General features: G+C 35.5%; 1 protein-coding gene across 2 annotated transcripts in view; it reads left to right on the top strand.

Moving 5' to 3' along the window:
- The first annotated feature begins 288 nt into the window (after nucleotides 1-288).
- LOC105358761 (adhesion G-protein coupled receptor G2-like) overlaps nucleotides 289-14,408 on the top strand; it is a 28,582-nt gene continuing 14,462 nt past the window's right edge. The window contains exons 1-9 of one of the 2 annotated variants that reach the window (XM_078944684.1): nucleotides 289-383; nucleotides 2,481-2,547; nucleotides 3,210-3,310; nucleotides 3,451-3,502; nucleotides 4,255-4,289; nucleotides 9,274-9,349; nucleotides 10,596-10,737; nucleotides 13,652-13,765; nucleotides 13,941-14,066. In XM_078944684.1, the coding sequence (XP_078800810.1) occupies nucleotides 3,211-3,310; nucleotides 3,451-3,502; nucleotides 4,255-4,289; nucleotides 9,274-9,349; nucleotides 10,596-10,737; nucleotides 13,652-13,765; nucleotides 13,941-14,066 (645 nt within the window). In that variant the 5' untranslated portion in view covers nucleotides 289-383; nucleotides 2,481-2,547; nucleotide 3,210. Of the gene's footprint in view, nucleotides 384-2,480; nucleotides 2,548-3,209; nucleotides 3,311-3,450; nucleotides 3,503-3,578; nucleotides 4,290-9,273; nucleotides 9,350-10,595; nucleotides 10,738-13,651; nucleotides 13,766-13,940; nucleotides 14,067-14,408 lie in introns of those variants that run through there. The other variant, XM_023953703.2, reaches the window with a different exon arrangement.

The raw sequence follows: 14,408 nt of genomic DNA, 5'->3' as shown, positions 1-14,408 counted from the left end.
TTGGGAAACAGACCTCCTTTTACCAAACAGAAAGTGAAAGCATAAATACTGGACTACTGGATAACGCTTTAGAACTGTGCATGTGTTGTTTAAGAAAAAGTGTAAGACCAAAATCTTTAGCCAATTCAAACAAAGCCATGTTGTGTTTTGTTTTTGTTTTTTTTGCATAGCAAATAAGCCCAAAGATGAAGTGGACTTTTTAAAAATGAAGAACTAGTTTAGCGAGTACAGATATGTCTTTGTTATTTTGAGTACTTTTGAATGTCATTTGCTTATAGGTCTGCTGAAAAAGCTCTAACTTCCATTTGTTCAGCAACTCAAGTTTGGCTGTCACATCATTTGTGCTCTGTTCACTTACAAAAAAGACCTCAGCATCCTTCAAGGTACGTTCATTTTCTCTTTTGTCCACATTTAAATGTTTGGATTTCAAGCAAATAAAGAAGACTAATCTTTTTGTTTTCACTAATGAAGCTTAAGTTATATTTTAAAAAGACCTACATGTGTACCAGCCTTCATTGATCAAAATTTCTGACTCATGTAAAGTTTTTATGTAAAGCTAAGCAGAAACATTAGCCTGTACAAAGTTTTGATGATTATTTTCCATACATGAAATTCTGTTGTTTATAATTTTTTTTAATTAATGGCTGTTTTGAAATTACATTGCAAACAAAATGCAGGTTTTCCCAGCTCTTTTGTTTACATGACATTTGAGCTCTTTCTAAAGGAAATAGACTATTAATAAATCCAGTGTGTTCTTGTAATAGAAGAAGCTTGCGTTATTAATAAAGAATGAGTTTAAAATTTTTTTTAATGAAAAATTGTCTTGAACACAATGCACTCACTGGCCACTTAAGTAGGTCCACCTTGTTAGTACTGGATTGGACCCCTTTGTCTTTCAGAACTGCCTTAATGCTTGGCGGCATAGATGCAACAAAATTCTGGAAACATTTTTCTTAGAGAGTTTGGTCCATGTTGACATGACAACATCATGCAGTTGCTGCAGATTTGTCGGCTGCACATCCATGATGCCAGTCACTCGTTCCACCACATCCCAAATGTGATCTATTAGGTTAAGATCTGGTAACTCTGTGGTCTTCTGCTGCTGTAGTCCATCTGCTTCAAGGTTGGACGTGTTGAGCGTTCAGAGATGCTCTTCTGCAGACCTCGGTTTGAACCACTGGTTCTTTGAGTTCCTGTTGTCTTTCTATCAGTCTGGTCATTCTCCTCTGATATCTGGCATCAGAAAGGCATTTCTGCAGACAGAACTCACTGGATATTATTTTCTTTTTCTGGCCATTTTCTGTAAACCCAAGATATGGTTGTGGAGGAAAATCCCACCAGATCAGCAGCTTTATGAAAAACTCAGACCTGCCTTTCTGGCACCAACAACCACCTTTAAAGTCACTTAAATCACCTTTCTTCCCCATTTTGATGTTCCGTTTGAACTGCAGAAGATCATTAAACTGTCCCATCATGTGGAAACATGACTAAAAAGAGCATGCAAAAAAGAAATTTAAAAAAATTGTCGGTTCATTTCTTTTATTTTTAAAGGCTAAGAGCCCAAATTTGGCACAAATCCATGGATACCAAATCATTTCATTATGAAATGACTGATCAATATTGCCTTTTTTTTTAGCATTTTGAAGAGATTCTGAAGTTGATGGCTGATGAGGAATCATGGTTGAGGTCATTAAAGCTGAAAAATATCTCTTTGATATATTTTTTTGTGTGTGTGTCACATTTGTAATGTTTTACTGTTTACGTCCTCTTATGCTCATCTCCATCTCCAGGCTGTGGATGCTGCACTGTTTTGTCAGCAACATTTTGCAAAGACTCCCAAATTTATATCATTGGATGACATTCTTTGCTGAAGACCAAGTATTTTTAATCCTTTGATTGAGGGTTTCATTTTATTTTAGGTGTTTAACCTTCCAAAGTTTCTAAACTACCCAATGCAAAACCACAATAAATCCTCATTTGAATACTGCTGCTGACAGTTGTGCAAGCTGTTCCAAATGCTGAACAAAGAATGTGTGTCTATTTGAGCTATTTGTATAGACACATAGTTTTGTTTTCCATACAGTGGAAGTCAAGGTAGGTCAAATGAAAGCAGAAATATTACTGAGGCAGAACTGAAGTGTGGCTGGTTTATTCTAATTTATTTAATTAAAGATGCAAAAATTGCTAAATTAGTGCATAAATGAATGCAGCACTTTTCTAAAGTTGAACAAAAGTTTAAGCCAGACTTTTTTTTTTAAAAACAGTGTCTAAAGCCTTTTCAAAATGCTCACATTAAGTTATATGTTTCTTCTCAAGCTGATGGGTACGTAAGAGTTTTACTCACTAAATTATTTGAATTATGTTGATTTTTTGGTTTTGTGACATGAATCAACAGTTGTTTGTTCTAGAGCAAACAGAAAATAGGTGTTTCACCTCATGGGTCACTTCCTATTTTCCTCTGTCATTTACATGTTTTTCAGACTCCAAAGGTTTCCTCATTCTCATTCTGGCTGTTTCATCAACTCACAGAAATACGTGAATTGTAAGGTAAGCGGTGAATGAGTATTTGTTGTTCTGTGATGGACAGACAAACTTTTTTGGGGTGTACCCGCCTTCGCCATGTACAGCCAGGGTAGAGTTTATCCTTAAATTGATCACGCAAAAGCTTTTTTGGATAGAAAATATATATATATATATATATATATATATATATATATATATATATATATATATATATATATATATATATATATATATATATATATATATATATATATATATATATATGTGTGTGTTTTGATGTAGATTTTAGAAAATCTGAAAAGAGAACAATAAAATTGGCTAAAATGAACATTTTCATTTATTTTCTTTCATTTGGAAAATATTGTTTTAACTATTTGACTTGATCTATTTTTTGTAAGGGGTTCAAAGCAAAAAGCTTTTGCTTTTGCTTAATCATTTTTTCTTTTTCTAAATAATTTATAGTTAAGTTTTTGCAGTTTAATTTTAAAATGAGCAGCCGTGTTCTTGGTGGAGACCCAAAACCTTTTAGGTTTGGAAAGTGGTGTAGATCTTCCCTGTTTGTGTGTAAAATGATGCAGGTTTGTTTGAGAAGTGTGTAGATGAGAAGCAGAAAAACAACACTTTGAATACTAAAGAAAAGTCCAATACAAGTTCTGCCTATTTATCTGAGTTTTTTCATGTCACAGGATGATGTTTTGGATATTTTGGGGATTGGTGGTCATTTGTGTCTCAAAAAATGATGAAGAATTTAAATGTGAACCATGGTCATCAGATGATGACCAATCAGGTGAGTCTGATTCAGTATTTGTACAATGTTTTTTTTAATCATTTTTAATAATCTAAATTGATGTTATTTTGTATTTTATGCTCTTAACAATTTTTTACATAAATATAAATGTCAATTAAATGGGTTTATTTTTCTTCTAGAACAAAACTGTAGAAAAAAACGTGAAAGTCATGTATCAGCAGAAGCATACAGGTAAATGTCAATGTAATTGTTATTTATTTTATTTCTGTTGCACATTTACATAAATCCCAGAGAGACCACACGGTTTTATTTTTTATTTAAAAGGCTAAATAGCTTTTGCTCTAGCTTTTTCAAAGGCTATTTCAAAGATGCAATTTTTGAGTGAAGCATTAAATTGAGAAAAACTGCAGCAGCTCTGATGCTCAGAGACCAACTTCAGGATCCATCAGCAGCCATTCTAAAAAGCTCTGTCTCCTCTAGATTTCAGTGGACTGTGGAAAATCCAAAAGTTATTTAGTAGGACCAGTGGCGCAAAAAGTGGGTATACAGTATATGCATTGCATGGGGCCGCTGGGCTTAAGAGGGCGGAAAATTGAAACAGGGAAAATTATTTATTGTCCATATTTTTTTTTCTTATTTGAATCCGTGTAGTCATCTGATCTATCTATCTAAAACTAAAGTGTGCTTTGGCTGAACAACACTTTGGATTTTACTTGAACATTTGGAGATGTTTGACAACAGTAAAGAAATATATTCTTTTCTATTCTATCCCATCACTAATTTTTGATTTATTTTAAACATTAAACATTACTTTTTATATTTGTCTATGTGTGTTTTTGTTTCTGTATTCTCAATCAAGTGTTAGAAAACAAATGTATGGTTTTAATTTGGTCTAACTGTGTATTTCAGCTTTCTTCATCTGACATGATTTCAAGTAAGAGCAACATTTGAATTTTAACAGATTTTTTTTATTTTTTTTATAGACAGAAATGCGGGAATATGTCGGAGAATCACATTGGTGAGCACAAAAGTAAAATTTAACTTGAAAGTTATGAATGGTATACAACATGTTGGTGTAAGACTTTCACTCGTCTTGGGAGGCAAGATGGCGCCTGTGTTTGGCTCAGCTGCTGCCGGCAGGACACTCTCACCGAAATTGACAGTTCTGTTTCTTTCTGTGCTTTTGTTTTATTTTGTGGAAACGAGGTTTTAGCTGTTTTAATTTATGACCGCCTCACACTGCTATTGGACTGTCGCTGATCGGCAAAGATACCTCTTTTTCCTGCACCTTTTTTGCATTCATTTCTTTCAGACATATTTCAGGTTTGTTTCAGACCACATACGCCGTCTGAAACAATCTTGCAGAAAAATTGAAAGTTTATGGAAAACAACTCACGTACATGTTCATCTACTTCACCTTAAAGATCTTTTAACTGTGCTGTTAGAGATGCGAGAACTGTATATTTCACTAATCTCATTTTCAAAAACAGAGGTAATCCTAAAGTGCTATTCAACACCATTAGTGATATCGTGATGCCCAGTCCACCTGCTGTTCCCATCCATTCAAAAGATGATTGTGATAAGTTTTTATCATTTTTTATTGAAAAAGTCAGATCTGTGAGAAGGTCTCTGTGTCACACAGCTGGTTCTGGTTCTGCTCCTAGTCCACTACGGCCTGTGATGTTAGACACTTTCTCACCTGTTTCTCTATCTGAGCTAGTCAGATTAGTTGGCACAATGAAGTCATCCTCTTGCTCTCTGGACGTGCTGCCAACATCTCTGTTCAAAGATGTCTTCCAGTCCATCGTTCCTTGTGTCCTGTCAATAATTAACTCGTCCTTGCTGTCTGGTCAAGTCCCTGAGCACCTCAAGAAAGCTGTCGTCCTTCCTCTCCTTAAAATACTTGGGCTTGACCCCTCCCTATTGAGCAGTTTTAGACCTATTTATAATCTTCCATTCATGTCCAAAATTTTAGAAAAAGTTGTTGCTAACCAACTTACAACTGCTCTTGACAATCATGGCGTTTTAGATCAGTTTCAGTCGGGTTTCTCAGAGTCACTAATGACATCCTGATGCAGAGTGATGCAGGAAAATGCTCTGTTACTGCTACTGGCCTTGACCGCAGCCTTTGACACCGTTGACCATTACGTCCACCTGGACAGGCTAAAAAATTGGGTTAGGGTATCCGGTTCTACTTTAAACTGGTTCTCATCTTACCTGACTGGTAGATCTTTTTCTGTTGCTTTTTCCAAGTTTAAGTCCTCTTCTGCATCCCTCAGTTGTGGTGAGCCACAAGGCTCAGTTTTGGGACCTTTATTGTTCATTTTATATCTGCTGCCTCTGCAGCATACTTTAAGTTCTTTTAATGATAGTTCTTATCATTTTTATGCTGATGATATTCAGCTCTATGTGTCATAACATCTGTATAGGGAAAGATGGCGCCGGTGTATGTGGCCGCTCGTCTACTCTCATCCCTGTTGTTCATAATTGTTTTGTTTTTGTAATTTCGTACGCATTAACAGAGTCTCTGCTGGTGTACAAAACTGAGTCCAATTGTGTTGCGTTCTGAGATGGAGATGCTGATCCACGCTTTTATATCTTCTCATCAAGATTATGGTAACTGTATCTTCACATGCTTAAGCAAAAGATCTTTACAACGACTCCAGGTTGTCCAGAACTCTAATGCAAGGCTAAAAACTGATTCATCCAAGTTTTTACACGTTACCCCGTTGTTAATCGAGCTGCACTGGCTCTCCATCCGGTGCCGAGTGCATTTTAAAATCCTGATTTTAATATACACAGCTCTCAACGGATTATTAATTAATGATATAAGTTACCATCTTCCAATGTTTACAGTATACGATGATAATTACAGAAATTAACAAGTCAACACAGTACATGAGGGTAAAAATGAGGAATCCATACATGCATTCAAAAATGATCTATTAGCCGAAAGTTGGGATGAAATTTACAACAAACAATGCGTTAATGAGGCCTAAAAATCCTTCTTAAAAATATTTGAATCATTATTTGATAAAATTGTCCTATCAAAGCATTTAGAAGAAAAACAAATTATGGCCAATGCCCCTGGGTTACAAAGGGGCTACAAAATGCCTGTAAAAAGAAAAACTGTCTCTACAAAGAGTTTTTAAAACAAAGAACTAAAGGGGTAGAAAACAGATATAAAAAATACAGAAATAAATTAACCAATATTATAAGAAGATGCAAAAAAGAATATTATGATAAGTTATTTGACGAAAACAAAACTAACATGAAAAACATCTGGAGCATTCTTAACGCAATTATTAGAAAGGGTACCAAAGAAAATGGTTATCTTAAATATTTCATTTATGATGAAAAGGAAAGTTACAAGATGGAGGATGTGGCTGAAAGCTTTAACCAGTATTTTGTAAATGTTGGACCAGAATTAGCAAAAATACTCTCTGATTCAGGACCATCTGGATACCAGTACCATGAACTAATCAGTCGGAATCCCAGTTCAATGTTTCTCAGTTGTGTCACAGAAAAGGAAATATTAGAGTTAGTCAAAAAGATGAGTAAAAAAAATTCAACTGATGTCAATGACATTGACATGGCTTTATTGAAAAAAGTGATTGATGGTATTTTGAAACCACTCGTGGTCATCTGTAACTTTTTTTTCAATCAGGTTCCTTTCCAAACAGCATGAAAATAGCCAAAATCCTACCGCTGTATAAAACTGGGAACAAGCACAACTTCACAAACTACAGACCCATATACTTATTACCACAGTTATCCAAAATATTGGAGAAACTTTTTGAATGTAGATTGGATGCATTTATGGAAAAGCACAAACTTCTTAGTGACAGTCAATACGCATTCAGAGCAAACAGATAAACATTATTGGCAATCATAGACTTTATAGAGCAAATAACAAATGCAATTGATCAGAAAATATATGTTGCTGGAATCTTTATTGATCTAAAGAAGGCTTTTGATACTATTAATCATGATATATTACTGAATAAGTTAGAACAATATGGTATTAGAGGGATAGTGTTAGACTGGATCAGAAGCTACTTGAGTTTGAGAAAGCAGTTTGTGAAGCTGGGAGATGTTTGTTCAGCATGTTTGGACATTGCTTGTCCCACAGGGGTCAGTGTTGGGCCCCAAGTTTTTCATTTTGTATATTAATGATATATGTAAAGTATCTGAAATATTTAAATTAGTTCTATTTGCAGACGATACAAATATTTTCTGTGATGGTGATGACTTAAACAAACTATTGGAAGATGTAACAAAAGAGATGAATAAGTTGAAACTATGGTTTAATATTAATAAGTTATCATTGAATTTGAGCAAAACAAAAATTATGTTGTTTGGTAACTGTAAAAAAAATATGCACATTGATGTAACGATTGATGGGGTAGAACTTGAAAGAATATATGAATGTAAATTCCTTGGTGTTGTAATTGATGATAAATTAAGTTGGGAGGCGCATATCAAACACATACAATCAAAATTGTCTAACAGCATATCAGTGCTAAATAAAGCAAAATTTGTCCTAAATTATAAATCCCTTTATATTCTATACTGTTCCCTGGTACTACCGTATCTAAACTACTGTGTGGAGGTAGGGGGAAACAAATATAAAACATTATTACATACACTGTAAATTCTTCAAAAGAGGGCGATACGATTCATACATAACGTGGGTTATCTGGATCATACACAGGCATTATTCCTACAATCAAAATAATTGAAACTTACAGTTCTGGTGGAGCTGCGTACAGCATTAATCATGTTCAAAGCCACATACAGCATACTACCAGCAAATATACAAAAATTATTCATGAAAAGAGAGGGAGAGTACAGTTTGAGAAGAAAACAGAAATTTTACATATACAAAACACGCACAAATAGAAGATGTTTCAGTGTTTCTATTTGTGGAGCAAAACTGTGGAACAGTATATAAGATGAAATCCCTAAAACTGTTTGAAATAAGATATAAAAATATGATTTTAAAACGATATTCAAATTTATCGGATGGATATTAGATGTATATATATATGTAAGTATAAATATGTAAAAATATGGATGTGTATATTATTCTTATCTTAATATGCGCATGGTATTTTTCAATAATAATTCATGCTCAGTATTTAGGACAGTACTCTATGAAAATTATTATAACTTATAAAATATTGTATATAAATAAAGAAGCTGCTTGCTAATGTAATTAATATTGATGAGGAATAGGGGGTGAGTTTATATAAGTTAATACTTCTTCTCACTCCTTTGCGAATATGTATAATTGTATAATTGTTTATAATATATGTGTCCATAAATGGAAAAAAGAAAAGAAAAAAAAAAAAGAAAAAAAAATTCTGTTTGTGTTTATAACGGTTTCTTGAGCGTGAACGTTTTCTTTATATTCTCTTTTTTTTTTTTTATGTGTGTGTTTTTTTTGTTTTGTTTTGTTTTTTTATATATATATTCGAAATAAACTTGTTTCCATTCCATTCCATTCCATTCCAATAGCCAAGCACCGGTCTAAATAAAAGACCTTTTGCACCCGAACACTCCCAGCAGGTCCCTCAGGTCATGTGATCAGGGTCTGCTGGTTGTAAAGAGGATCCGGTTAAAGACTAAAGGTGACAGAGCCTTTGCAGCAGTGGCTTCATCCCTCTGGAACTCCCTTCCTCTCAGCCTCAGATCTGCTGACTCAGTGTTTTCTTTTAAAAACAGCTAAAAACCTATCTTTTCAAAATTGCTTTTTCTTCATTCTTTTTTTATATTCTGTGTTTTACTGTGTTTTATTGTGTTTTATTGTGAGGCACTTTATGATTTTTATCTCGAAAGGTGCTATACAAATAACGTTTATTATAATTATTATATTTCAAACAAAAATTTCATGAAAAGTCCTTGGGGACTTACTGAAATGTTTGTGTGTGATACGGTCAACGCAGAAACTATTCATATCCGGCTTTTATTCTATTAAATATAGCTAAATATTTCAACAGATCATCTCCAGTCCCGGTGTGCTATGGAAAGCTTGATCAGCACGCATGTGCCTGGAGTGGAACAAAACGATTTTAGGTACATTTTTTACACTTCATATGTTAAAGAGATGATTTCATTTTTTTGGTTTCTAAATATTGTGGGTGAGATTTGAAAATGGATCTTCCACTTTCGGCTTCTCCCATCAGGGGTCGCCACAGCGAACGAGTCGCATGGTAAATTTGGCAATGTTTTACGCCGGATGCCCTTCCTGACGCAACCTTCTCAAACCGGGCTTGGAACCGGCAGAGGTAGAGAAGGGAACAGGGAGCAGCCCGGAGTCGAACCCGGGTTTCACGGACGGAAGGCGCCGCAAACCAGCACGAGCTAAACCGGCTCCCTGGATAAATCTAATAAATCCTTAAATCACATTTTAATTTTTAATTTAATTTCAAATGAAAATACTTTCAATGTGACTGATGACTTTTCACATAAACATTCAGTAAAACACTAGTATTACAAAAGTAAATGTACAAGCAAGTGTATATTTTGTAGTTATGCAAAATATGGTCTAATAATACTGAAAAATACTGCAGTTGCACATTTAAAAAATGATTTATCAGTTTCAAGAAAATAAAATAGAAAAAGCAAAAAATAGCACACAAACCTTTGTTACAAATATAAAAGTGATGCAAAAGTGATGACCTATCCTCTAAAAATCAACACAACAAAACAAAAACAGTTTATTTTGAAAAAGAAACTTACCGTTTCTTATAAAATAATGCACGTTTTGCATATGTTGTCAAACAGATCTCAAGACAAATGGCGTATATGGAACTGTTCTACCTTCCTCGAAGGCCCAAAGTGCTTTACAGTCACAAACCAACTCACACACACATTCATATACTGATGGCGGCTCCGCTGCCAATCACTGGCGCCAGCCGGTGATCGATGGAATTTGGTGGGATTTGGTGTCTTTGCAAAGGACACTTCAACAAGGTGGGCAAAGTGGGAATGGAACCTGCAATCTCCCGATCAACTGCAGCGGTAGGGCAGACAAACCATCTCCATGCCCTAATACCTTTCACTGCGAGAGCAAAGAAAAACAGGGAAAAATGTATTATTTATTTTTACAGTTTGAGGGTCATTCCATCATTTTTGTGCATCATAATAAAATCGATGTGTGAGTAAAAAAAAGATGCTGGGGTTGTACTAAAAAGAAAATCCACTGTTTCCACAAAAACCTTATATGACAGGTGAAATACTGGAGTAAATTATAAAGAAGAAGAAAATGCTCAAAGAGGCCCAGACTACAAAGGCGCAACTTTTTTTTTCTTTCTTCCAGTGACTTTAATGAAGTGGAAGATGTTCTGGAAGAAACCAACGTGTCAGAATCAACTCTATTGTGTGGCGACAGCTATACTGTGCTGCTGTACAAGCCTGGTGATACCTTCAGTGGAGCTGAGTTTCATTCTGACAAGACTATGGTAAAACATTATTTGTCTCAAAAGCTGCTTCCAAATGTGAACAAATTGCTGCGTTTGTGTTCACGCAAGAGCAAAACTTCAGAAAAATAGTTTGCTAGGATGTGTTGTCAGTTGAAACTTGTTGCAGTAATGTGTCTGAATGTTAAGGTCTGCATGATTTTAGATCATGAAACATAGTTTGTATTATAGAATCCAGAAAATAATCAAGTGGCCCATTGCAGGTTCAGACATCAACCTCAGTAAACTGTGGTACGTCTCTAAGAGAGCTGTGCTTAACCATGGCTAAAAAATAAATAAAAAGAAACGACTCCCTGTGTCATCAATTAAAACTCTTTTTTTTAAAATACATAAATAAATAACTTTTTTTGTAATAAATCCAGAAGTGAATATGCAATTCACTTCAATTTGGTGAGCCAGGAAATATTTCAAAATTACAGACTAAAGAGATATCTTGGAATTTGATTGGATCATTGATGTAAATGCACAGCAAAATCCTAAATAAAGAAGACACAAACAATGTTTTAATTTAAAGCCATAGGATATGTAATTTTTCTGAATATTACACCATGTCATAAAGTGCTTTATTTTCCAGTAAAAATTGTTCCAGCAGAAATATTACCACTTAACCGGTTTTGTCTTTGCTTTATCAAATATTTTTAGGTTTTTGGTTGCAGTTAAACAAAACAAACTTAAATTTCCAAGTGATGCAATAAAGCATTTTTGGATCGCATGAGAGTCCAAGTCCTGTTGAATTAAAATTACACTGACCAGAAATATAAACGCAACACTTTTGTTATCGCTCCCATTTTTATGGTATGAACTCAAATATGTGAAACATTTTCCACATACACAAAATAATCAGTTCTCTGAAATATTGTTCACAAATCTGTCTAAATCTGTGATAGTGAGCACTTCTCCTTGGCCAAGACAATCCATCCCACCTCACAGGTGTGCCATATCAAGATGCTGATTAGACAGCATGATTATTGCACAGGTGTGCCTTAGACTGGCCACAAGAAAAGGCCACTCTGAAATCTTCAGTTTTGTTTTATTGAGGGGGTCAGGGTATCTGGTGTGACCACCATTTGCCTCATGAAGTGCGACACATCTCCTTCGCATAGAGTTGATCAGGTTGTCTATTGTGGCCTGTGGAATGTTGGTCCACTCTTCTTCAATGGCTGTGCGAAGTTGCTGGATATTGGCAGGAACTGGAACATGCTGTCGCATACACCGATTCAGAGCATCCCAAACATGCTCAATGGGTGACATATCCGCTGAGTATGCTGGCCATGCAAGAACTGGGATGTTTTCAGCTTCCAAGAATTGTGTACAGATCCTTGCAACATGGGGCCGTGCATTATCATGCTGCAACATGAGGTGATGTTGTTGGATGTAAGGCACAACAATGGGCCCCAGGATCTCGTCACGATATCTCTGTGCATTCAAAATGCCATCAATGAAATGCACCTGTGTTCTTCGCCCTATTGGCTACTCGATCCACAACATTGACATCAGAAAACCGCTCACCCACACGACGCCAAACACGCTGTCTGCCATCTGCCCTGAACAGTGTAAACCGGGATTCATCCGTGAAGAGAACACCTCTCCAACGTGCCAGACGCCATCGCATCTCAGCATTTGCCCACTCAAGTGGGTTACGACGACGAACTGGAGTGAGATCGAGACCTCAATGAGGAGGACGAGCATGCAGATGAGCTTCCCTGAGACGATTTCTGACAGTTTGTGCAGAAATTCTGTGGTTATGCAAACCGATTGTTTCAGCAGCTGTTCGAGTGGCTGGTCTCAGATGACCTTGGAGGTGGACATGCTGGATGTGGAGGTCTTGGGCTGGTGTGGTTACACGTGGTCTGCGGTTGTGAGGCCGGTTGGATGTGCTGCCAAATTCTCTGAAAAGCCTGTGGAGACGGCTTATGGTGGAGAAATGGACATTCAATTCCCTAGCAATAGCTCTGGTGGACATTCCTGCTATCGGCATGCCAATTGCACGCTCCCTCAAAACCTGCGACATCTGTGGCATTGTGCTGTGTGAAACAACTGAAGATTTCAGAGTGGCCTTTTCTTGTGGCCAGTCTAAGGCACACCTGTGCAATAATCATGCTGTCTAATCAGCATCTTGATATGGCACACCTGTGAGGTGGGTTGGATTGTCTTGGCAAAGGAGAAATGCTCACTATCACAGATTTAGACAGATTTGTGAACAATATTTCAGAGAACTGGTTTTTTTGTGCATGTGAAAAATGTTTCACATCTTTGAGTTCATACCATAAAAAATGGCAGAAATAACGAAAGCGTTGCGTTTATATTTTTGGTCAGTGTAGTTCAGTGTTTGATGAATTTTGATAAATAAAACATACAGTGGTGGACAAAATTGTTGGTACCCCTCAGTTAAATAAAGAAAGTCCACAATGCTCACTGAAATGACTTGAAACGTTCAAAAATAACAATAAATTACAATTTATTGAAAATTAAAGAATCAAAATCAGCCATTACTTTTGAGTTGTTGATTAACAGAATTATTGAAGAAAAAAAAATTAATGAAATAGGGCTGGACAAAAATGATGGTACCTCCAGAAAAGACTGAGAACTAATTGCCCAGGGGGTCATGATGAACTTAGATATGTCCTTTAATTGACATCACAGCTATTTTTTAAACCCATAATCAGTCAGTCTGTCTATTATTTTAATAGTTCTGTTAATCAACAAATAAAAATTAATGGCTGATATTGATTATTTAATTTTCAATAAACTTTAATTTACTCTTACTTTTATACATTTCAAGTCATTTCAGTGAGTATTGTGGACCTTTTTTCTTTAACTGAGGGGTACCTCAAAAAAAAAATATGTTTTGGATGTTTTGCTACAGAATAAATCTTTGACTTTTTTTAACCAACAGTCGGTTACCTATCAACGTAATGCCAACACCACGGTGAGCGTTTACCTCCCGGCAAGTTTGGATGTTGGCAAGAAACACAAAATCATCTTCAGCGTTCTTCAGTTTCCAAATAGGGTCAGACAACACGGTTGAACATCAAACACTCGCCTTGGTTCACATAGATGAACACTGTGGAATTTGAAAATATCCCCCAAACATTTTTTTATCCATTTTTTTATCCATTCTTATAAGAAGAGACGGTTTACATCAATTATTAAACTGTGTTCCTTTTTTTTTTATCTGTTTACAGACTGTTCAGAACAACACAGATGAACTGTATGAACAGAGACTAGTTGGCCTGAGTGTGGCTAACAAAACCATTTCAGGACTTTCTGAACGTGTCAACCTGACCATGAGTTTTTCACTGGGACAAAATGTAACTATGTCTTTGTTTTCTTATCAATTTCTGGTTTCTGTCTTTCATCTTATTATAACTGAACCGTCCAAAGGCTTTAACAAGTCTGGATTTTTTGGACATTTAAAGTTCTCCAGACATCTGAATTATAAAATGTGAAAACCGACCCAATTCTGTCTAGAAAATAAGAAGAGCCACAATAAAAGCCTCTTTTTCTTTTCTTCTTCAACATCGCTTATTCTTTCACTTAATTAAAATGATAAAGAAAATGATATTTGACATTTCATTTTCAAAAAGTTCTCTGGTAAATGTGTAGCAAAATTAATTTAGAAATATCTAATTTGATCATTAAAATGGATTAAT

Source organism: Oryzias latipes, chromosome 3 (genome assembly GCF_053564925.1).
Source record: "Oryzias latipes strain Hd-rR chromosome 3, Olatipes_Hd-rR_3.1".
Lineage (NCBI taxonomy): Eukaryota > Metazoa > Chordata > Actinopteri > Beloniformes > Adrianichthyidae > Oryzias > Oryzias latipes.
The sequence above is the reverse complement of the archived record's forward strand: the minus strand, read 5'-3'. Positions and strand labels throughout refer to the sequence as shown.